Source organism: Mixophyes fleayi (genome assembly GCF_038048845.1).
Source record: "Mixophyes fleayi isolate aMixFle1 chromosome 1 unlocalized genomic scaffold, aMixFle1.hap1 SUPER_1_unloc_2, whole genome shotgun sequence".
In the NCBI taxonomy this organism is placed as follows: domain Eukaryota; kingdom Metazoa; phylum Chordata; class Amphibia; order Anura; family Limnodynastidae; genus Mixophyes; species Mixophyes fleayi.
The window spans coordinates 44,241-70,170 of NW_027445876.1; the positions used below are offsets into that span (position 1 = coordinate 44,241).

Sequence of the window (25,930 nt, forward strand, 5' to 3'; positions counted from 1 at the left end):
TGCTAGGACCTGGGTGCAGCAGTAAGAGGTGATATAATGTGTTATACAGAGCACTATTATCACTATACAGGAAGGTGCTAGGACCTGGGTGCAGCAGTAAGAGGTGATATAATGTGTTATACAGAGCACTATTATCACTATACAGGAGGGTGCTAGGACCTGGGTGCAGCAGTAAGAGGTGATATAATGTGTTATACAGAGCACTATTATCACTATACAGGAAGGTGCTAGGACCTGGGTGCAGCAGTAAGAGGTGATATAATGTGTTATACAGAGCACTATTATCACTATACAGGAAGGTGCTAGGACCTGGGTGCAGCAGTCAGAGGTGATATAATGTGTTATACAGAGCACTATTATCACTATACAGGAGGGTGCTAGGACCTGGGTGCAGCAGTCAGAGGTGATATAATGTGTTATACAGAGCACTATTATCACTATACAGGAGGGTGCTAGGACCTGGGTGCAGCAGTAAGAGGTGATATAATGTGTTATACAGAGCACTATTATCACTATACAGGAGGGTGCTAGGACCTGGGTGCAGCAGTCAGAGGTGATATAATTGGGAGCTCAGGTCACTGCTCTTTGCACTGTGATCAGATCATCATGGAGATCCCGACTTACCTGTCTCACCCCGTCTGGGTCCTCTGCTCTCTGCTTCTGGCTGTCATCCTCCGGCTGCAGAGGAAGGGGAGCTGGGACCCCCGCAAGTGCCGCACAGACCTGACTGGGAAAACTGCTATAGTGACCGGAGCTAACACAGGTGAGTCATATTCTGCTCCTGCTCTCCCCCTGCTGCTCTATATAGTGCACATGTATCCTCCATGTATGTTACATCTATACACATATAATGCTCCTGCTCTCTGTATATAGTGCACATGTATCCTCCATGTATGTTATATCTATACACATATAATGCTCCTGCTCTCTGTATATAGTGCACATGTATCCTCCATGTATGTTATATCTATACACATATAATGCTCCTGCTCTCTGTATATAGTGCACATGTGTCCTCCATGTATGTTACATCTATACACATATAATGCTCCTGCTCTCCCGCTGCTGCTGTCTTTTAAAGGTACATTTCATATGAGCGCAGAGTTAGAAGCAGCTGTCTGATAAGATAAGGAACTTGGTAAACACTTAAGAATGAAAAGTATTCAAACCTGTGAATTCCAAGACCTCAAACAGAAACCGGCTGCTAATCCTGGTCCAATAGTAATGGTGTCTGATAGGGGTTGTTTCCCGTGCTGACAGCTTGGCCCCAACTAACCCCACAGTACCGCCACCAGCTAACCTGCAAGCTCTTATCAAACTTGTATCAGCAACTAATCTGCATGTGATAGGGCTGTTTCTGCAGTTCCTATATCTGCTGCTCCCATTTGTATAAGGGGTCAATAGGGGCAGGGACTGCACCCAGCTGGGTGAGGGTTCATGGGCAAGGACAGCATCCATCTGGGTGAGAGTTCATGGGCAAGGACAGCATCCATCTGGCTGAGGGTTCATTGGCAGGGACAGCACCCATCTGGGTGAGGGTTCAGTAGGGGCACTGACAGCACCCATCTGGGAGGGGGGGTCAGGGGCAGGGACAGAACCCATCTGGGTGAGGGGTCGGGGCAGGGACAGAACCAGCCTGGGTGACGGGGCAGGGACAGCATTCATCTGGGTATGGGTTCAGTAGGGGCAGGGACAGCAGCCATCTGGGTGAGGGTTCATGGACAGGGGCAGGGACAGCACCCATCTGGGTGAGGGGACAACAACGGCAGGGACAGCACCCATCTGGGTGAGGGGACAACAAGGACAGGGACAGCACCCATCTGGGTGAGGGTTCATGGGCAGGGGCAGGCACAGCACCCATCTGGGTGAGGGCTCAGGGGCAGGGACAGCACCCATCTGAGTGAGGGCTCAGTAGGGGCAGGGAGAGTACCCATCTGGGTGAGGGGTCAGCTGCAGGGACAGCACCCATCTGGGTGAGGGTTCATGGGCAGGGACAGCATTCATCTGGGTGAGGGTTCATGGACAGGGGCAGGGACAGCACCATCTGTGTGAGCAGACAGTAAGGTCAGGAACAGCACCCATCTGGGTGAGGGGTCAGTAGGGGCAGGGACAGCAACCATCTAGGTGAGGGGACAACAAGGGCAGGGACAGCACCCATCTGGGTGAGGGGACAACAAGGGCTGGGACGGCACCCATCTGGGTGAGGGGTCAGTAATGGCAGGGACTGCACCCATCTGGGTGAGGGGTCAGTAGGGGCAGGGACAGCACCCATTTGGGTGAGGGGTCAGTAAGGGCAGGGGCAGCACCCATCTGGGTGAGGGGTCAGTAGGGGCAGGGACTGCACCTATCTGGGTGAGGGGTCAGTAGGGGCAGGGACAGCACCCATCTGGGTGAGGGGTCAGTAGGGGCAGGGACAGCACCCATCTGGGTGAGGGGTCAGTAGGGGCAGGGACTGCACCCATCTGGGTGAGGGGTCAGTAGGGGCAGGGACAGCACCCATCTGGGTGAGGGGTCAGTAGGGGCAGGGACAGCACCCATCTTGGTAAGGGGTCAGTAGGGGCAGGGACTGCACCCATCTGGTTGAGCGCTCAGTAGGGGCAGGGACCGCACACATCTGGGTGAGGGTTCATGGGCAGGGAGAGCACCCATCTGGGTGAGGGTTCATGGGCAGGGACATCACCCATCTGGGTGAGGGTTCATGGGCAGGGACAGCACCCATCTGGGTGAGGGGTCATCAGGGGCAGATACAGCACCCATCTTGGTGAGGGTTCATGAGCAGGGACAGCACCTATCTGGGTGAGGGCTCAGTAGGGGCAGGGAGAGCACTCATCTGGGTGAGGGTTCATGGGCAGGGACAACACCCATCTGGATGAGGGTTCATTGGCAGGGACAGCACCTATCTGGGTGAGGGGTCAGTAGGGGCAGGGACAGCACCCATCTGAGTGAGGGGCAGAGGCAGGGACAGCACCCATATGGGTGAGGGGTCAGTAGGGGCAGGGACAGCACCCATCTGGGTGAGGGGTCAGCTGCAGGGACAGCACCCATCTGGGTGAGGGTTCATGGGCAGGGAGAGCACCCATCTCGGTGAGGGTTCATGGGCAGGGACATCACCCATCTGGGTGAGGGTTCATGGGCAGGGACAGCACCCATCTAGGTGAGGGGTCATCAGGGGCAGATACAGCACCCATCTTGGTGAGGGTTCATGAGCAGGGACAGCACCCATCTGGGTGAGGGCTCAGTAGGGGCAGGGAGAGCACTCATCTGGGTGAGGGTTCATGGGCAGGGACAGCACCCATCTGGATGAGGGTTCATGGGCAGGGACAGCACCCATCTGGGTGAGGGTTCATGGGCAGGGACAGCACCCATCTGGGTGAGGGTTCATGGGCAGGGACAGCATCCATCTGGGTGAGGGTTCATGGGCAGGGGCAGGGACAGCACCATCTGTGTGAGCAGACAGTAAGGTCAGGAACAGCACCCATCTGGGTGAGGGGTCAGTAGGGGCAGGGACAGCAACCATCTAGGTGAGGGGACCACAAGGGCAGGGACAGCACCCATCTGGGTGAGGGGTCAGTAGGGGCAGGGACAGCACCCTTTTGGGTGAGGGGTCAGTAGGGGCAGGGACAGCACCCATCTTGGTAAGGGGTCTGTAGGGGCAGGGACTGCACCCATCTGGGTGAGGGGTCAGTAGGGGAAGGGACAGCACCCATCTGGGTGAGGGGTCAGTAGGGGCAGGGACTGCACCCACCTGGGTGAGGGGTCAGTAGGGGCAGGGACTGCACCCACCTGGGTGAGGGGTCATTAGGGGCAGGGACAGCACCCATCTGGGTGAGGGGTCAGTAGGGGCAGGGACAGCACCCATCTTGGTAAGGGGTCAGTAGGGGCAGGGACTGCACCCATCTGCTTGAGCGCTCAGTAGGGGCAGGGACCGCACCCATCTGGGAGAGGGTTCATGGGCAGGGACCGCACCCATCTGGGTGAGGGGTCAGTAAGGGCAGGGACAGCACCCATCTGGGTGAGGGGTCAGTAGGGGCAGGGACAGCACCCATCTGAGTGAGGGGGCAGAGGCAGGGACAGCACCCATATGGGTGAGGAGTCAGTAAGGGCAGGGACAGCACCCATCTGGGTGAGGGGTCAGTAGGGGCAGGGACAGCACCCATCTGAGTTTGGGGGCAGAGGCAGGGACAGCACCCATATGGGTGAGGGGTCAGCTGCAGGGACAGCACCCATCTGGGTGAGGGTTCATGGGCAGGGACAGCACCCATCTGGGTGAGGGTTAATGGGCAAGGACAGCACCCATCTGGGTGAGGGGTCATGGGCAGGGACAGCACCCATCTGGGTGAGGGGTCATCAGGGGCAGATACAGCACCCATCTGGGTGAGTGTTCATGAGCAGGGACAGCACCCATCTGGGTGAGGGGTCAGTAGGGGCAGGGACAGCATCAATCTGGGTGAGAGTTCATGGGTAGGGGCAGGGATAGCACCATCTGTGTGAGCAGACAGTAAGGTCAGGAACAGCACCCATCTGGGTGAGGGGTCAGTAGGGGCAGGGACAGCACCCATCTGGGTGAGGGGACAACAAGGGCAGGGACAGCACCCATCTGGGTAAGGGGTCAGTAGGGGCAGGGACAGCACCCATCTGGGTGAGGGGTCAGTAGGGGCAGGGACTGCACCCATCTGGGTGAGGGGTCAGTAGTGGCAGGGACAGCACCCATCTGGGTAAGGGGTCAGTAGGGGCAGGGACAGCACCCATCTGGGTGAGGGGTCAGTAGGGGCAGGGACTGCACCCATCTGGGTGAGGGGTCAGTAGGGGCAGGGACAGCACCCATCTTGGTAAGGGGTCAGTAGGGGCAGGGACTGCACCCATCTGGTTGAGGGCTCAGTAGGGGCAAGGACAGCACCCATCTGGGTGAGCGCTCAGTAGGGGCAGGGACAGCACCCATCTGGGTGAGGGCTCTTGGGCAGGGACAGCACCCATCTGGGTGAGGGTTCATGGGCAGGGACAGCACCCATCTGGGTGAGGGGTCAGTAGGGGTAGGGACAGCACCCATCTTGGTAAGGGGTCAGTAGGGGCAGGGACTGCACCCATCTGGTTGAGGGCTCAGTAGGGGCAAGGACAGCACCCATCTGGGTGAGCGCTCAGTAGGGGCAGGGACAGCACCCATCTGGGTGAGGGCTCTTGGGCAGGGACAGCACCCATCTGGGTGAGGGTTCATGGGCAGGGACCGCACCCATCTGGGTGAGAGGTCAGTAGGGGCAGGGACAGCACCCATCTGAGTGAGGGGCAGGGACAGCACCCATATGGGTGAGGGGTCAGTAGGGGCAGGGACAGCACCCATCTGGGTGAGGGGTCAGTAGGGGCAGGGACAGCACCCATCTGGGTGAGGGGGTCAGTAGGGGCTTAGATGGTATTTAGTAAGGAAGTAGATCTCTGGGATTCAGTGTCATGGATAGCATTACCTTTGTCAGCGGACAAGGATCCAGTTTTCTGTGTCCTCCGGGTTCTGGATCCTCCGGCAATAGGGGGTCCCCCATATACCACACCAGGTTACAGTATTCCAGGGGGGACAAGCCGCTTAGATCAGAGGTTATATTTATGGAAAGCTTTACACCTGGGTGTTGTCTCCGGAGATAGAGATAAGTCATATCCATCATTAGGTATTCCTGGTGGCAGCATTTAGCTCCAGAACGCATTGATAACCGTATGTAACAAATCTTGTGGTCTACATGTACTATAATATCACTGGAAAACCCCTTTATTCATCGGAAGAATGGTCACTAGTTTTACTTTTTCCTTTTTATAAATATATTAAGATATTTTTTTTATTTACAATTATTATTTTTAAATGAGTGGAACTGAAGGCCTGCATTCAGACTCGCTTCCACTGGGCCACACCTGCCCACATGCCCAGAGTCTGACCTGGCCCTTCCGGCTCTGGACAAGTATTTTTAGGGGCCACTGTGTGCCGGAGGGACACTCTGTTGGTTCCGTCGTTCTTCCCTACACGACTGCTTAATTACATTATTTTGCCTCTCTTCTAAGGATTTCATTATTCTGCTATTTAGTTATTGTTTCATCCATCCTGTGTCTTCTCCCTCCATTCATTACTTAATCATACTTATTTAATAAGAGTCCCCATATACATTGTGGTGTTTTATCTATATTTATAAGAAGTTCATTTGATTTTATGTTGGCACAGTGGGGCATAACGTGGGAGCAGGGCATGTGGGGTATAATATCTGTGTAGGGCACAGTGTAGTATATCATGGGGACGGGCACAGTGTGGCGTTATATGGGAGCAGGGCAGTCTACTAAAATACGGTGGTGGGCACAGTGTGGTATATGGTGGTGGGCACGTTGTGGTATAATATGGTGGTGGGTACGGTGTGATATAGTATGGTGGTGGGCACAGTGTGGTACAGTACGGTGGTGGGCATGGTGTGGTACAGTACGGTGGTGGGCACGGTGTGGTATAATACGGTGGTGGGCACGGTGTGGTACAGTACGGTGGTGGGCACAGTGTGGTACAATACGTGGTGGGCACGGTGTGGTATAGTACGGTTGTGGGCACAGTGTGATATAATACGGTGGTGAGCACAGTGTGGTATTGTATGGTGGTGGGCACAGTGTGGTATTGTATGGTGGTGGGCACGGTGTGATATAGTATGGTGGTGGGCACAGTGTGATATAGTATGGTGGTGGGCACAGTGTGATATAGTACGGTGGTGGGCACACCCTGAGACACAGACGCTATATTTGAATGGTGTACATTGGGTAGTTGTTACTGATGAAATCTGATCTTACTGTGACAGGCATCGGGAAGTGTGTGGCCGAGGACCTTGCTCGGAGGAATGCCCGGGTGATCCTGGCATGTCGGAGCCGTGAGCGGGGTCAGAGAGCGCTGGAGGAGATCCAGAGGAAGACGGGGAACAGGAATGTGGTACTGGGGATCCTGGACACCAGCAGTATGGTCTCTGTCCGAGCCTTCGCCAAGTGGATCCTACAGGAGGAGAAGAGGCTGGACATCCTGGTCAATAACGCTGGAGCGTCAGGTACCCCAAACTTTACTCCAAAGCTCTATGTATACATGTGTGTGCTATGTACCCCGCTCCGGTACCCAGAGATACATGTGTGTGCTATGTACACCGCTCCAGTAACCAGATCGTTACCCAGAGATACATGTGTGTGCTATGTACATCGCTCAGGTACCCCGATCTTACCCAGAGATACATGTGTGTGCTATGTACACCGCTCCAGTAACCAGATCGTTACCCAGAGATACATGTGTGTGCTATGTACATCGCTCCGGTAATGTGACAGTGGGACGGCTTTTCTGGCTCACAGCAAAAGTCCTGCAGAATCTTTTTATGGCCAGTAAAACCTGCATGGTACTTGTTCCCTCGCTCTACCTTCCCCTAAGTGTCCGCCACCCACCTGAGTGTCTGCAGTCTCTAACACTACATGAACCTGTGGAACTGCTAATTGTTCTACCTTTCTCCCCTTCGCAGCAGTAATTCGAAACACATAATTTTTGACAACATATAATGACATACAGCCTGACGAGATGGCAGGTATTGCAATATCTCCAATTTTATTATTTAAAGACACGTTGTAAAGTCACATCATCTATCTGGCCATGTGCAGAGTTTGGCACCAGCTTCACTCAAAGGTAAGGTAGGTTCCTCTGTATGGTTACCAGCCATTGCGGCTATTGGTTGCTCTAGTCTGGGCAACCAATGACTCTGTGCTGGTTTCACCTTTTTTCCTCCCATCTTTTTAGATGGCAGAGCATGACCCTTCTCCCCCATGACCCTTCTCCCCCATGACCCTTCTCCCCCATGACCCTTCTCCCCCATGACCCTTCTCCCCCATGACCCTTCTCCCCCATGACCCTTCTCCTCTCCTTATCCTCAAGCTTTTGCTTTTGGACAGTGACTTAATTGCTGAGGTGTCTGTCAGAACTCGCTCTTGGAGGACTTGGGGTTCACAGTTTTGGAGGCTCTCATCCGTAGTGCTTACCAAGTCCCTCAGAGAGTATGCCAAGGCTATCGCTTGCTCTGGTTCCTCGGTATATCTATCAGAAAGAGTCGTTTCTTCCTGGAGCAATTGTTCAAGCTTTCCAGCTAGACGAAGCCTCTAAGTCCACAACTTACGGTACTGACTCTTTCTGAACCATCACAAGGTTTTGTTTCAATTTCTCGATCTTCCTCTACTGCAATCTCTTTATCAGCCTACTCAAGAGCTTCCACTTCTTTCCCACTTCCCTAATATGATTTTTGTAATTCATACAACTGTTGCTTTGAGTTTCACATCTCTTTTCCAAGCCACAGATTTTCTTCTCTAAAAGTTTTTTCCATGCAATCAAACTCTTCCCTGGCCACATAATCTACTCCAGGAAACAACAGATTTTCAGAGGCCAAAAGATTTTCCAACTTCATCTCCCACCTCCAGGGAAGGATTCCAGTTCACCCTGCTGCACTGAGCTTCAGACATACCCATGCACTAACTTTCTTTTTGGCACACGTTATTCTTTTTCTTGGCTGAAGTACTGGTAATAACTTCCCTTTGTTTTATTGAAGCCTTTAAACAGGCTCGATCTTTCCATACGTCCAGCACTTTCCACAGGCCGGTGGCCAAGCTCCTTGGCACAACTTAGTGAATCCTCAGGTGTGGCACTACAATAACCAGCAATGTTTTAAACTTTTGTTTTCTCTGCAAAACAGAAAGCTGCTCAGCAGAAATCATGTTTTACTGTGTCTGCAACACAGCAATTCCCCATTCCAGTTTTACAGCTGTTTGTTACTTGATAGTGGGATTGAACACATTTCACTCACCACCATTGCATCTGGTTGGTTGGGCAGTGAGCGGGGAACTGGCTGAGGTTTGTAATCCCAGGATGACATCACTGTGATACTGACAGACCGCAGATCAGATACAACAACTTCTTGCTTGGAAAAATGCTGCTTTTATTGTTCACATCACAAATATCACATCACACTGTTGTCAGACGACCCGCTCCAGCTACACACAAGTCACCGGCCAACCAGCTGGAATTGGTCACACTACACATACGCATTACATACCCTAAACCTCTCCCTTTGGTCTAATTACAGAATTATACCATATTCTCCACCTGTGTGTGTTAAACCTAGGAGTTTTACTGTGCAAAACTTCACCCTGCCTGCAGCCTGTACCTGCTTAGGTGCTCCCTCTATATGTGTGTAATGTATACACGGCTCAGGTGCTCCCTCTATACGTGTGTAATGTGTACACGGCTCAGGTGCTCCCTCTGTATGTGTGTAATGTATACACGGTTTAGGTGCTCCCTCTATACGTGTGTAATGCATACACGACTCAGATGCTCTCTCTATATGTGTGTAATGTATACACGGCTCAGGTGCTCCCTCTATACGTGTGTAATGTGTACACGGCTCAGGTGCTCCCTCTATACGTGTGTAATGTGTACACGGCTCAGGTGCTCCCTCTATACGTGTGTAATGTATACACGGCTCAGGTGCTCCCTCTATACGCGTGTAATGTATACACGGCTCAGGTGCTCCCTCTATACGTGTGTAATGTATACACGGCTCAGGTGCTCCCTCTATACGTGTGTAATGTATACACGGCTCAGGTGCTCCCTCTATACGTGTGTAATGTATACACGGCTCAGGTGCTCCCTCTATACGTGTGTAATGTATACAGGGCTCAGGTACTCCCTCTATACGTGTGTAATGTATACACGGCTCAGGTGCTCCCTCTATACGTGTGTAATGTATACACGGCTCAGGTGCTCCCTCTATACGTGTGTAATGTATACAGGGCTCAGGTGCTCCCTCTATACGTGTGTAATGTATACACGGCTCAGGTGCTCCCTCTATACGTGTGTAATGTATACACGGCTCAGGTGCTCCCTCTATACGTGTGTAATGTATACACGGCTCAGGTGCTCCCTCTATACGTGTGTAATGTATACACGGCTCAGGTGCTCCCTCTATACGTGTGTAATGTATACACGGCTCAGGTGCTCCCTCTATACGTGTGTAATGTATACACGGCTCAGGTGCTCCCTCTATACGTGTGTAATGTGTGCATGAATTATGTAATTTCAGGACTACCGTTTGGCATGACGCCGGAGGGACTAGAAGTCACATTTGCCACCAACCATCTGGGCCCGTTCCTGCTGACCAATCTGCTGATGGGTAAGTACTGTGCAGTTCTCCATATATAGAGAATAAGGCCAGATACTGAGCATTACACCCAGCATACAGAGCAAGAGAAGTGGTACTGTGCAGCTCTCCATATACACAGAATAAGGCCATATACTGAGCATTGCGCCCAGCATACAGAGCAAGAGAAGTGGTACTGTGCAGTTCTCAATATAGAGAGAATAAGGCCAGATACTGAGCATTGCACCCAGCAAATAGAGCAAGAGAAGTGGTACTGTGCAGCTCTCCATATACACAGAATTAGGACAAATACTGAGCATTGCACCAAGCATACTGAGCAAGAGAAGTGGTACTGTGCAGCTCTCCATATACACAGAATAAGTCCAGATACTGAGCATTGCACCCAGCAAATAGAGCAAGAGAAGTGGTACTGTGCAGCTCTCCATATACACAGAATAAGGCCAGATACTGAGTGTTGCACCCGGCATACAGAGCAAGAGAAGTGGTACTGTGCAGCTCTCCATATACACAGAATAAGTCCAGATACTGAGCATTGCACCCAGCAAATAGAGCAAGAGAAGTGGTAATGTGCAGCGCTCCATATACACAGAATAAGGCCAGATACTGAGCGTTGCACCCGGCATAAAGAGAACAGGACATATGTAATGCAGAGAGCGCTCCATGTATGATCCGTACCTCCTCTAACATGTATTACGTCTCCTGTGAGCTCTGCTCGGTACCTTTATAAATAAGCAGTAATAATATTAGTCTATCTCTGTCCTGTGTATGTCGTCTCCTCTGCGTCTTCTGGTATCGGCCATAATGTCAGTGTTAGCGTCGGTCACCTCTTGTGAAAGTGGCCATAATAGGAAGACATTTACTGACGCAGAAAATAGAAACGGCCCCTACATGTGCTGCATCCATGTAATGACCCCTACGTGTGCTACATCCATGTAATGACCCCTACGTGTGCTACATCCATGTAATGACCCCTACGTGTGCTACATCCATGTAATGACCCCTACGTGTGCTACATCCATAAAATGACCCCTACGTGTGCTACATCCGTGTAATGACCCCTACGTGTGCTACATCCGTGTAATGACCCCTACGTGTGCTACATCCGTGTAATGACCCATACGTGTGCTGCATCCATGTAATGACCCATACGTGTGCTGCATCCATGTAATGATCCCTACGTGTGCTGCATCCATGTAATGACCCCTACGTGTGCTACATCCATGTAATGATCCCTAAGTGTGCTACATCCATGTAATGACCCCTACGTGTGCTACATCCATGTAATGACCCCTACGTGTGCTACATCCATGTAATGACCCCTACGTGTGCTACATCCATGTAATGACCCCTACGTGTGCTACATCCATGTAATGACCCATATGTGTGCTACATCCGTGTAATGACCCACACGTGTGCTGCATCCATGTAATGACCCCTACGTGTGCTGCATCCATGTAATGACCCCTACGTGTGCTACATCCATGTAATGACCCCTACGTGTGCTACATCCATAAAATGACCCCTACGTGTGCTACATCCGTGTAATGACCCCTACGTGTGCTACATCCGTGTAATGACCCCTACGTGTGCTACATCCGTGTAATGACCCATACGTGTGCTGCATCCATGTAATGATCCCTACGTGTGCTGCATCCATGTAATGACCCCTACGTGTGCTACATCCATGTAATGATCCCTAAGTGTGCTACATCCATGTAATGACCCCTACGTGTGCTACATCCATGTAATGACCCCTACGTGTGCTACATCCATGTAATGACCCCTACGTGTGCTACATCCATGTAATGACCCCTACGTGTGCTACATCCATGTAATGACCCCTACGTGTGCTACATCCATGTAATGACCCATATGTGTGCTACATCCGTGTAATGACCCACACGTGTGCTGCATCCATGTAATGACCCCTACGTGTGCTGCATCCATGTAATGACCCCTACGTGTGCTACATCCATGTAATGATCCCTAAATGTGCTGCATCCATGTAATGACCCCTACGTGTGCTGCATCCATGTAATGACCCCTACGTGTGCTACATCCATGTAATGACCCCTACGTGTGCTGCATCAATGTAATGACCCCTACGTGTGCTGCATCCATGTAATGACCCCTACGTGTGCTGCATCCATGTAATGACCCCTACGTGTGCTGCATCCATGTAATGACCCCTGTGTGTGTTACATCCATGTAATGACCCCTACGTGTGCTGCATCCATGTAATGACCCCTACGTGTGCTACATCCATGTAATGACCCCTACGTGTGCTACATCCGTGTAATGACCCATACGTGTGCTGCATCCATGTAATGATCCCTACGTGTGCTGCATCCATGTAATGACCCCTACGTGTGCTACATCCATGTAATGATCCCTAAGTGTGCTACATCCATGTAATGACCCCTACGTGTGCTACATCCATGTAATGACCCCTACGTGTGCTACATCCATGTAATGACCCCTACGTGTGCTACATCCATGTAATGACCCCTACGTGTGCTACATCCGTGTAATGACCCATATGTGTGCTACATCCGTGTAATGACCCACACGTGTGCTGCATCCATGTAATGACCCCTACGTGTGCTGCATCCATGTAATGACCCCTACGTGTGCTACATCCATGTAATGATCCCTAAATGTGTTGCATCCATGTAATGACCCCTACGTGTGCTGCATCCATGTAATGACCCCTACGTGTGCTACATCCATGTAATGACCCCTACGTGTGCTACATCCATGTAATGACCCCTACGTGTGCTGCATCCATGTAATGACCCCTACGTGTGCTGCATCCATGTAATGACCCCTGTGTGTGTTACATCCATGTAATGACCCCTACGTGTGCTGCATCCATGTAATGACCCCTACGTGTGCTACATCCATGTAATGACCCCTACGTGTGCTGCATCCATGTAATGACCCCTACGTGTGCTGCATCCATGTAATGACCCCTACGTGTGCTACATCCATGTAATGACCCCTACGTGTGCTACATCCATGTAATGACCCATATGTGTGCTACATCCGTGTAATGACCCACACGTGTGCTGCATCCATGTAATGACCCCTACGTGTGCTGCATCCATGTAATGACCCCTACGTGTGCTACATCCATGTAATGATCCCTAAATGTGCTGCATCCATGTAATGACCCCTACGTGTGCTGCATCCATGTAATGACCCCTACGTGTGCTACATCCATGTAATGACCCCTACGTGTGCTGCATCCATGTAATGACCCCTACGTGTGCTGCATCCATGTAATGACCCCTGTGTGTGTTACATCCATGTAATGACCCCTACGTGTGCTGCATCCATGTAATGACCCCTACGTGTGCTACATCCATGTAAAGACCCCTACGTGTGCTACATCCATGTAATGACCCCTACGTGTGCTACATCCATGTAATGACCCTTACATGTGCTGCATCCATGTAATGACCTATATGTGTGCTGCATCCATGTAATGATCCCTACGTGTGCTGCATCCATGTATTGATCCCTACGTGTGCTGCATCCATGTAATGACCCATACGTGTGCTGCATCCATGTAATGACCCCTACGTGTGCTGCATCCATGTAATGACCTATATGTGTGCTGCATCCATGTAATGATCCCTACGTGTGCTGCATCCATGTAATGACCTCTACATGTGCTGCATCCATGTAATGACCCCTACGTGTGCTACATCCATGTAATGACCCCTACGTGTGCTGCATCCATGTAATGACCCCTACGTGTGCTACATCCATGTAATGACCCCTACGTGTGCTGCATCCATGTAATGACCCCTACGTGTGCTACATCCATGTAATGACCTCTACATGTGCTGCATCCATGTAATGACCCCTACGTGTGCTACATCCATGTAATGACCCATACGTGTGCTGCATCCATGTAATGACCCCTACGTGTGCTGCATCCATGTAATGACCCCTACGTGTGCTGCATCCATGTAATGACCCCTACGTGTGCTACATCCATGTAATGACCCATACGTGTGCTGCATCCATGTAATGACCCCTACGTGTGCTGCATCCATGTAATGACCTATATGTGTGCTGCATCCATGTAATGATCCCTACGTGTGCTGCATCCATGTAATGACCTCTACATGTGCTGCATCCATGTAATGACCCATACGTGTGCTGCATCCATGTAATGATCCCTACGTGTGCTACATCCATGTAATGACCTCTACATGTGCTGCATCCATGTAATGACCCCTACATGTGCTGCATCCATGTAATGACCCCTACGTGTGCTGCATCCATGTAATGACCCCTACGTGTGCTGCATCCATGTAATGACCCCTACATGTGCTGCATCCATGTAATGACCCCTACGTGTGCTACATCCATGTAATGATCCCTACGTGTGCTGCATCCATGTAATGACCCCTACATGTGCTGCATCCATGTAATGACCCCTACGTGTGCTGCATCCATGTAATGACCCCTACGTGTGTTACATCCATGTAATGACCCCTACGTGTGCTATATCTATGGCAGGGGAGTGTGTCCTCATCATGGGTCTCTGGAGTATATCCTGATTTCTCACGGGCTCGGATGTCTGCCCTGTCCTGTAGCTCTGTAATATGTTATTAATAGAGTCCAGCTGTGGGCTGAGCCTTTATATACACAGTGACCCCTGCTGGCCAATACAGCAAACTACACATAACAGGCAACTTCATCAAATCTGCTTATTAAAGAAAAAGTACATATATGTTGTCCATAGCTCTTGTACTTACGGTAAAGGTTTCCGTACCTTGGTAGAACTTCATGTGCCTGATTCATTAAGGAAAGTGAAGCAAAAAAATATTAGTAACTTTGCACCTGGGCAAAACCATGTTGCATTGGAGGGGAGGTGAATATAAAATGTGCAACAGATTTATAGTTGGGTTAGGAGCTAGATAAATTGTATATTTCAATGTAAAAATAAAGCTATCAAGTATTTGTGTGCTATATGAAAACACAGCCAGTATTTATCTTATGTGCAAAATAATAAACTCATTTGCACCCCTTGCATGTAACATGGTTTTGTCCAGGAGAAAACTTAATATTTAGTTTGTATTACTTTCCTTAATGAATCAGGCCCCAGATATCTAACATGGTATTTACATCTTACATTGTACCTCTGTAGTATCCTGCCCCAAGGTCTCTGTGAGCAGGGTGGTCCCCCCGACGTCACTGCGCAGTAACATCTCTTAGCAGAGCTTCATCTCAGTATCTTCTGAGCAGTTCCTGAAGATTTACATCAATGACTGTGATTGTTATCAGCATCGGAGGGTGAAGATATCATCACCCCGAGAGGTGTTCAAGTAATGGCCCCACCTCAGCATCCGTTAAACACACAACACCCCCCCTTCCCCAACTGTATTCATTCATCCGGCGATACCCCGAGTGTACGACTGTACCCGGCGATACCCCGAGTGTACGACTGTACCCGCAGATACCCCGAGTGTACGACTGTACCCGCAGATACCCCGAGTGTACGACTGTACCCGGCGATACCCCGAGTGTACGACTGTACCCGGCGATACCCCGAGTGTACGACTGTACCCGGCGATACCCCGAGTGTACGACTGTACCCCGCGATACCCCGAGTGTACGACTGTACCCCGCGATACCCCGAGTGTACGACTGTACCCGGCGATACCCAGAGTGTACGACTGTACCCGGCGATACCCAGAGTGTACGACTGTACCCGGCGATACCCAGAGTGTACGACTGTACCCGGCGATACCCCGAGTGTACGACTGTACCCGGCGATACCCCGAGTGTACGACTGTACCCGCAGATACCCCGAGTGTACGACTGTACCCGCAGATACCCCGAGTGTACGACTGTACCCGCAGATACCCCGAGTGTACGACTGTACCCGCAGATACCCCGAGTGTACGACTGTACCCGCAGATACCCCGAGTGTACGACTGTACCCGCAGATACCCCGAGTGTACGACTGTACCCGGCGATACCCCGAGTGTACGACTGTACCCGCAGATACCCCGAGTGTACGACTGTACCCGGCGATACCCCGAGTGTACGACTGTACCCGCAGATACCCCGAGTGTACGACTGTACCCGGCGATACCCCGAGTGTACGACTGTACCCGGCGATACCCCGAGTGTACGACTGTACCTGGCAGTCTCCCACAATATTGTAATCTGACCTCCCTCTATTATTCGTGTTCTTATGTCTTTATCCCACACGTGTGTAAGTTAGGGGACGCTATGGGGAAGAATCAGTTCGGTTGAAGGTACCAGGATATGTGTGTAACGTTACATAGAGAAGTGAGGCGAAAATGAGCGAAGATTTCTTACTGTAGTGGCTGGAAATTTGGTTATGTCTGTCGGGACCACGCAGCCAATCTGTCCCTATAGATGGGGTCAGCTTGGTCATAGCCCCTTGGTATGTCCCAGCCCGTGTGCACATTACAGCGGACGTCATGGAACCACATGTATGTGCCCATAGTACAGCATCTGGAGGAGCAAGTAAAGTCCGTACTGGTGTCGCCCAAATTCTTTCTCTTGTCCATCAGGTCTGGTGAAACGCACAGCACCGAGCCGGATAGTGTTTGTCTCATCTTTCATGCATGGAAACGGGAATATAGACACGAGACACCTATGGGGGAAACATCTGGAGAACCATAAAATGAACAACTCATACAACTGTACCAAACTAATGAACCTAATCTGCGCTAATGAGCTGGCGAAGAGACTGCACGACACCGGTAAGACGAAGGGACATTACCATACGGTATAATACCCATATACACAGGTATACGCTCATTACCATACGGTATAATACCCATATACACAGGTATACGCTCATTACCATACGGTATAATACCCATATACACAGGTATACGCTCATTACCATACGGTATAATGCACATATACACAGGTATACACTCATTACCATACGGTATAATACCCATATACACAGGTATACACTCATTACCGATACGGTATAATACCCATATACACAGGTATACACTTATTACCATACGGTATAATACACATATACACAGGTATACACTCATTACCATAGGGTATAATACACATATACACAGGTATACACTCATTACCATACGGTATAATACACATATACACAGGTATACGCTCATTACCATACGGTATAATACACATATACACAGGTATACACTCATTACCATACGGTATAATACACATATACACAGGTATACACTCATTACCGATACGGTATAATACCCATATACACAGGTATACACTCATTACCATACGGTATAATACCCATATACACAGGTATACACTCATTACCATACGGTATAATGCACATATACACAGGTATACACTCATTACCATACGGTATAATGCACATATACACAGGTATACACTCATTACCATACGGTATAATGCACATATACACAGGTATACACTCATTACCATACGGTATAATACCCATATACACAGGTATACACTCATTACCGATACGGTATAATACACATATACAGAGGTGTACACTCATTACCATACGGTATAATACACATATACACAGGTATACACTCATTACCATACGGTATAATACACATATACACAGGTATACACTCATTACCATACGGTATAATACCCATATACACAGGTATACACTCATTACCATACGGTATAATACACATATACACAGGTATACACTCATTACCATACGGTATAATACACATATACAGAGGTGTACACTTATTACCATACGGTATAATACACATATACACAGGTATACACTCATTACCATACGGTATAATACCCATATACACAGGTATACACTCATTACCATACGGTATAATACACATATACAGAGGTGTACACTCATTACCATACGGTATAATACACATATACACAGGTATACACTTATTACCATACGGTATAATACACATATACACAGGTATACACTTATTACCATACGGTATAATGCACATATACACAGGTGTACACTTATTACCATACGGTATAATACACATATACACAGGTATAAACTCATTACCATACGGTATAATACACATATACAGAGCTATACACTCATTACCATACGGTATAATACCCATATACACAGGTATACACTCATTACCATATGGTATAATACACAGGTATACACTCATTACCATACGGTATAATACACATATACACAGGTATACACTTATTACCATACGGTATAATACACATATGCACAGGTATACACTCATTACCATACGGTATAATACACATATACACAGGTATACACTCATTACCATACGGTATAATGCACATATACACAGGTATACACTTATTACCATACGGTATAATACACATATACACAGGTATACACTCATTACCATACGGTATAATACACATATACACAGGTATACACTCATTACCATACGGTATAATACACATATACACAGGTATACACTCATTACCATACGGTATAATACACATATACAGAGGTGTACACTTATTACCATACGGTATAATACACATATACACAGGTATACACAGGTATACACTCATTACCATACGGTATAATACACATATACACAGGTATACATCATTACCATGTAGAACGATACACATATACAGGGCCGATGCTAGGGTCCTTGGCGCCCTAGGCACTTTCAAAATCCGCCCCCCACCCCCCCGTCTTTCCTTACCTTATCTTGCCTCCATAAAGCTGCTCCTCTCTTCTCCGTCGCCTCCCCTCCACTCACTGACACTGTCGGGCCGTGATGATGATGTCACGCCTGACAGTCAGTGAGTGGAGGGGAGGTGACGGAGCGCCCCATCAGCTGTTGGATGGGAGGGCGGCGGTGGTGATCCATAGCCCCTTTCCCCTCCCCGTGGATTTATCTGAAGCTGTGCGGCGGCCGTGGAAGGTATGGTCAGCGGTCGTCGCACAGTTTTAAAGTAATTTTAATTCTGTGGCGCCCTCCAGAGCCCGGCGCCCTAGGCAACTGCCCAACCTTGCCTAATGGGAGCTCCGGGCCTGCACATATAAACCTTCCTCATCGCTCCCATCCTGGACCCCTGTAATCATTGCGTGACTCTCCTTGCCACCCACATTTCAAATAATTTTAGTTGCCCCAGAATTTAATATAAAATGCCATTTAATTTTATAACTTCAGGAGTGACGGTGACCAGCGTTAATCCTGGAATTGTGATGACAGAAGCCATGCGGAACTACAACTTTGCAATGAGATGGATCTTTAACTTCATTGGATTCTTCTTCTTTAAGGTCAGAACGATGTCATGAGAAGTAAATGTGAACTCGTCATATATTCCTTTCACTGTGTCCAACCCCTTCATCAGTGCTTTGTCATTATTCAATTGCTAAATATCTAAATCTTCTATGTCCTTCCTCACTCATCCATTCCCCATCCTGTCTCATTCATCGGTTCCCCGTCCTCCTCACTCGTCCATTCCCCATCCTGTCTCATACATCAGTTCTCCATCCTCCTCACTCATCCGTTCCCCTGAACTGTCTCATTCATCGGTTCCCCATCCTCCTCACTCGTCCATTCCCCATCCTGTCTCATTCATCGGTTCCCTGTCCTCCTCACTCGTCCATTCCCCATCCTGTCTCATTCATCGGTTCCCTGTCCTCCTCACTCGTCCATTCCCCATCCTGTCTCATTCATCGGTTCCCTGTCCTCCTCACTCGTCCATTCCCCATCCTGTCTCATTCATCGGTTCCCCATCCTCCTCACTCGTCCATTCCCCATCCTGTCTCATTCATCGGTTCCCCGTCCTCCTCACTCGTCCATTCCCCATCCTGTCTCATTCATCGGTTCCCTGTCCTCCTCACTCGTCCATTCCCCATCCTGTCTCATTCATCGGTTCCCCGTCCTCCTCACTCGTCCATTCCCCATCCTGTCTCATTCATCGGTTCCCCATCCTCCTCACTCGTCCATTCCCCATCCTGTCTCATTCATCGGTTCCCTGTCCTCCTCACTCGTCCATTCCCCATCCTGTCTCATTCATCGGTTCCCTGTCCTCCTCACTCGTCCATTCCCCATCCTGTCTCATTCATCGGTTCATTGTCCTCCTCACTCGTCCATTCCCCATCCTGTCTCATTCATCGGTTCCCCATCCTCCTCACTCGTCCATTCCCCATCCTGTCTCATTCATCGGTTCCCCGTCCTGTCTCATACATCGGTTCCCCGTCCTCCTCACTCATCCGTTCCCCTGAACTGTCTCATTCATCGGTTCCCCGTCCTCCTCACTCGTCCATTCCCCGTCCTGTCTCATACATCGGTTCCCCATCCTCCTCATTCATCGGTTCCCCGTCCTGTCTCATTCATCGGTTCCCCGTCCTGTCTCATACATCGGTTCCCAATCCTCCTCATTCATCGGTTCCCCGTCCTGTCTCATACATCGGTTCCCCGTCCTCCTCACTCATCCATTCCCCATCCTGTCTCATTCATCGGTTCCCAATCCTCCTCATTCATCGGTTCCCCGTCCTGTCTCATACATCGGTTCCCCGTCCTCCTCACTCATCCATTCCCCATCCTGTCTCATTCATCGGTTCCCTGTCCTCCTCACTCATCCGTTCCCCTGAACTGTCTCATTCATCGGTTCCCCGTCCTCCTCACTCGTCCATTCCCCATCCTGTCTCATTCATCGGTTCCCTGTCCTCCTCACTCGTCCATTCCCCATCCTGTCTCATTCATCGGTTCCCTGTCCTCCTCACTCGTCCATTCCCCATCCTGTCTCATTCATCGGTTCCCCATCCTCCTCACTCGTCCATTCCCCATCCTGTCTCATTCATCGGTTCCCCGTCCTCCTCACTCGTCCATTCCCCATCCTGTCTCATTCATCGGTTCCCCGTCCTCCTCACTCGTCCATTCCCCATCCTGTCTCATTCATCGGTTCCCCGTCCTCCTCACTCGTCCATTCCCCATCCTGTCTCATTCATCGGTTCCCCGTCCTCCTCACTCGTCCATTCCCCATCCTGTCTCATTCATCGGTTCCCCATCCTCCTCACTCGTCCATTCCCCATCCTGTCTCATTCATCGGTTCCCTGTCCTCCTCACTCGTCCATTCCCCATCCTGTCTCATTCATCGGTTCCCTGTCCTCCTCACTCGTCCATTCCCCATCCTGTCTCATTCATCGGTTCATTGTCCTCCTCACTCGTCCATTCCCCATCCTGTCTCATTCATCGGTTCCCTGTCCTCCTCACTCGTCCATTCCCCATCCTGTCTCATTCATCGGTTCCCCGTCCTGTCTCATACATCGGTTCCCCATCCTCCTCACTCGTCCATTCCCCATCCTGTCTCATTCATCGGTTCCCCGTCCTGTCTCATACATCGGTTCCCCGTCCTCCTCACTCATCCGTTCCCCTGAACTGTCTCATTCATCGGTTCCCCGTCCTCCTCACTCGTCCATTCCCCGTCCTGTCTCATACATCGGTTCCCCATCCTCCTCATTCATCGGTTCCCCGTCCTGTCTCATTCATCGGTTCCCCGTCCTGTCTCATACATCGGTTCCCCGTCCTCCTCACTCGTCCATTCCCCATCCTGTCTCATACATCGGTTCCCAATCCTCCTCATTCATCGGTTCCCCGTCCTGTCTCATACATCGGTTCCCCGTCCTCCTCACTCATCCATTCCCCATCCTGTCTCATTCATCGGTTCCCTGTCCTCCTCACTCATCCGTTCCCCTGAACTGTCTCATTCATCGGTTCCCCGTCCTCCTCACTCGTCCATTCCCCATCCTGTCTCATTCATCGGTTCCCTGTCCTCCTCACTCATCCGTTCCCCTGAACTGTCTCATTCATCAGTTCTCCATCCTCCTCACTCATCCATTCCCCATCCTGTCTCATTCATCGGTTCCCCGTCCTCCTCACTCGTCCATTCCCCATCCTGTCTCATTCATCGGTTCCCTGTCCTCCTCACTCATCCGTTCCCCTGAACTGTCTCATTCATCGGTTCCCCGTCCTCCTCACTCGTCCATTCCCCGTCCTATCTCATACATCGGTTCCCCATCCTCCTCATTCATCGGTTCCCCGTCCTGTCTCATTCATCGGTTCCCCGTCCTGTCTCATTCATCGGTTCCCCGTCCTGTCTCATACATCTGTTCCCCGTCCTCCTCACTCATCCATTCCCCATCCTGTCTCATTCATCGGTTCCCTGTCCTCCTCACTCATCCATTCCCCATCCTGTCTCATTCATCGGTTCCCCGTCCTCCTCACTCATCCATTCCCCATCCTGTCTCATTCATCGGTTCCCTGTCCTCCTCACTCATCCATTCCCCATCCTGTCTCATTCATCAGTTCTCCATCCTCCTCACTCATCCGTTCCCCTGAACTGTCTCATTCATCGGTTCCCCGTCCTCCTCACTCGTCCATTCCCCATCCTGTCTCATTCATCGGTTCCCCGTCCTCCTCACTCGTCCATTCCCCATCCTGTCTCATTCATCGGTTCCCTGTCCTCCTCACTCATCCATTCCCCATCCTGTCTCATACATCGGTTCCCCGTCCTCCTCACTCGTCCATTCCCCATCCTGTCTCATTCATCAGTTCTCCATCCTCCTCACTCATCCGTTCCCCTGAACTGTCTCATTCATCGGTTCCCTGTCCTCCTCACTCGTCCATTCCCCATCCTGTCTCATTCATCGGTTCCCCATCCTCCTCACTCGTCCATTCCCCATCCTGTCTCATTCATCGGTTCCCCATCCTCCTCACTCGTCCATTCCCCATCCTGTCTCATACATCGGTTCCCCGTCCTCCTCACTCGTCCATTCCCCATCCTGTCTCATTCATCGGTTCCCCGTCCTCCTCACTCGTCCATTCCCCATCCTGTCTCATACATCGGTTCCCCGTCCTCCTCACTCGTCCATTCCCCATCCTGTCTCATTCATCGGTTCCCCATCCTCCTCACTCGTCCATTCCCCATCCTGTCTCATACATCGGTTCCCCGTCCTCCTCACTCGTCCATTCCCCATCCTGTCTCATTCATCGGTTCCCCATCCTCCTCACTCGTCCATTCCCCATCCTGTCTCATTCATCGGTTCCCCATCCTCCTCACTCGTCCATTCCCCATCCTGTCTCATTCATCGGTTCCCCGTCCTCCTCACTCGTCCATTCCCCGTCCTGTCTCATTCATCGGTTCCCTGTCCTCCTCACTCATCCATTCCCCATCCTGTCTCATACATCGGTTCCCCGTCCTCCTCACTCGTCCATTCCCCATCCTGTCTCATTCATCGGTTCCCCATCCTCCTCACTCGTCCATTCCCCTGAACTGTCTCATTCATCGGTTCCCCGTCCTCCTCACTCGTCCATTCCCCATCCTGTCTCATTCATCGGTTCCCCATCCTCCTCACTCGTCCATTCCCCATCCTGTCTCATACATCGGTTCCCTGTCCTCCTCACTCGTCCATTCCCCATCCTGTCTCATTCATCGGTTCCCCGTCCTGTCTCATTCATCGGTTCCCCGTCCTGTCTCATTCATCGGTTCCCCGTCCTCCTCACTCGTCCATTCCCCATCCTGTCTCATTCATCGGTTCCCCGTCCTCCTCACTCATCCGTTCCCCTGAACTGTCTCATTCATCGGTTCCCCGTCCTCCTCACTCATCCATTCCCCATCCTGTCTCATTCATCGGTTCCCCGTCCTCCTCACTCGTCCATTCCCCATCCTGTCTCATTCATCGGTTCCCCGTCCTCCTCACTCATCCATTCCCCATCCTGTCTCATACATCGGTTCCCCATCCTCCTCACTCGTCCATTCCCCATCCTGTCTCATACATCGGTTCCCCGTCCTCCTCACTCGTCCATTCCCCATCCTGTCTCATTCATCGGTTCCCCATCCTCCTCACTCGTCCATTCCCCGTCCTGTCTCATACATCGGTTCCCTGTCCTCCTCACTCGTCCATTCCCCATCCTGTCTCATTCATCGGTTCCCCGTCCTGTCTCATTCATCGGTTCCCCGTCCTCCTCACTCGTCCATTCCCCGTCCTGTCTCATTCATCGGTTCCCTGTCCTCCTCACTCATCCATTCCCCATCCTGTCTCATTCATCGGTTCCCCGTCCTCCTCACTCGTCCATTCCCCATCCTGTCTCATTCATCGGTTCCCCATCCTCCTCACTCGTCCATTCCCCATCCTGTCTCATACATCGGTTCCCTGTCCTCCTCATTCATCCGTTCCCCTGAACTGTCTCATTCATCGGTTCCCCGTCCTCCTCACTCATCCGTTCCCCTGAACTGTCTCATTCATCGGTTCCCTGTCCTCCTCACTCGTCCGTTCCCCATCCTGTCTCATTCATCGGTTCCCCGTCCTCCTCATTCATCGGTTCCCCATCCTGTCTCATTCATCGGTTCCCTGTCCTCCTCACTCGTCCATTCCCCATCCTGTCTCATTCATCGGTTCCCCGTCCTCCTCACTCATCCATTCCCCATCCTGTCTCATTCATCGGTTCCCCGTCCTCCTCATTCATCGGTTCCCCATCCTGTCTCATTCATCGGTTCCCTGTCCTCCTCACTCGTCCATTCCCCATCCTGTCTCATTCATCGGTTCCCCGTCCTGTCTCATTCATCGGTTCCCCGTCCTGTCTCATTCATCGGTTCCCCGTCCTGTCTCATTCATCGGTTCCCTGTCCTCCTCACTCATCCATTCCCCATCCTGTCTCATTCATCGGTTCCCTGTCCTCCTCACTCGTCCATTCCCCATCCTGTCTCATTCATCGGTTCCCTGTCCTCCTCACTCGTCCATTCCCCATCCTGTCTCATTCATCGGTTCCCTGTCCTCCTCACTCGTCCATTCCCCATCCTGTCTCATTCATCGGTTCCCCGTCCTCCTCACTCGTCCATTCCCCATCCTGTCTCATTCATCGGTTCCCTGTCCTCCTCACTCATCCTTTCCCCAACCTGTCTCTTTGTTCTCTATCTTCCTCACTCCCCTGTTCCTCATCTTGTAACTCTCATGCATTGCTCGTCCTGTTTCATCTCATACATTCACCATCATGCCTTACTCATTGTTTCCCAATCCCATCTCACACAACTCTTCCTGACGTGTCTCCATCATTGGTTCTCTGTCCTCACTCATCCGTTCCTGACCTGTCTCTCTCATTGGTTCTCTATCCTTCTCCTTAATCTGTTCCTGACGCGTCTCCATCATTGGTTCTCTATCCTCCCTACTCATCCGTTCCTGACCTGTCTCTCTCATTGGTTCTCTATCCTTCTCCTTAATCTGTTCCTCTCGTTGATTCTCTGTCCTCACTCATCCGTTCCTGACCTGTCTCACCCTTAGACCGCTGCGGAGGGAGCTGTCAGCACTATTTACAGCGCTGTATCGGAGGAGGCTGAGGGGCTGACTGGGAAGTACATAGAAAGTGAATGTTCCATTGTAATTCCCTCAGAGAAGGCTCGGGATCCGGCTGTTAACAAAAAACTTTGGGAGGCCTGTGAGTCAGCGACTAATCTAAATGCTGAATTTGGAAAATGACCAAGAAACTGTTCGTTCAGTGGACACGTGCAACAGATGAGATTTTAGTTAGAAATTAATAAATAAAACTATGTGGGAGAGTGATCAACATCTGTCGCTGGAGTGGCAGCTAATGTCCTGTATTATTCTGGATCTGACCAATATCACCTCGTCCAGACAGTAACTGGTGGATCATTAACCAGTGTGGACCCCCGGAGACCCTCAATAAACATAAACGTTCCTATCTGTATTGTGTGTATTTCATTCACTCCGTCTGTGAATAACATCTCTGCCCAGGAGC

General features: G+C 50.6%; 1 protein-coding gene across 1 annotated transcript; it reads left to right on the forward strand.

The window, feature by feature from the left end:
* The first annotated feature begins 544 nt into the window (after window positions 1-544).
* Window positions 545-25,877, forward strand: LOC142109491 (retinol dehydrogenase 11-like). The gene is made up of 6 exons (XM_075193667.1): window positions 545-763; window positions 6,810-7,049; window positions 10,107-10,196; window positions 16,748-16,939; window positions 19,337-19,446; window positions 25,456-25,877. Exons 1-6 carry the CDS (start codon window positions 607-609, stop codon window positions 25,648-25,650), a joined length of 984 nt encoding a protein of 327 aa, XP_075049768.1. The 5' UTR covers window positions 545-606; the 3' UTR covers window positions 25,651-25,877.
* Window positions 25,878-25,930: the final 53 nt, after the last annotated feature.

What these genes read in the sequence shown, in the direction of transcription:
- LOC142109491 (XM_075193667.1), top strand. Translation starts at nt 607, where the DNA reads ATGGAGATCCCGACTTACCTGTCTCACCCCGTCTGGGTCCTCTGCTCT. An exon ending in CAATAACGCTGGAGCGTCAG is followed by an intron (nt 7,050 to 10,106) that starts GTACCCCAAACT and finishes ATGTAATTTCAG; the next exon opens with GACTACCGTTTGGCATGACG. An exon ending in GAAGAGACTGCACGACACCG is followed by an intron (nt 16,940 to 19,336) that starts GTAAGACGAAGG and finishes TTATAACTTCAG; the next exon opens with GAGTGACGGTGACCAGCGTT.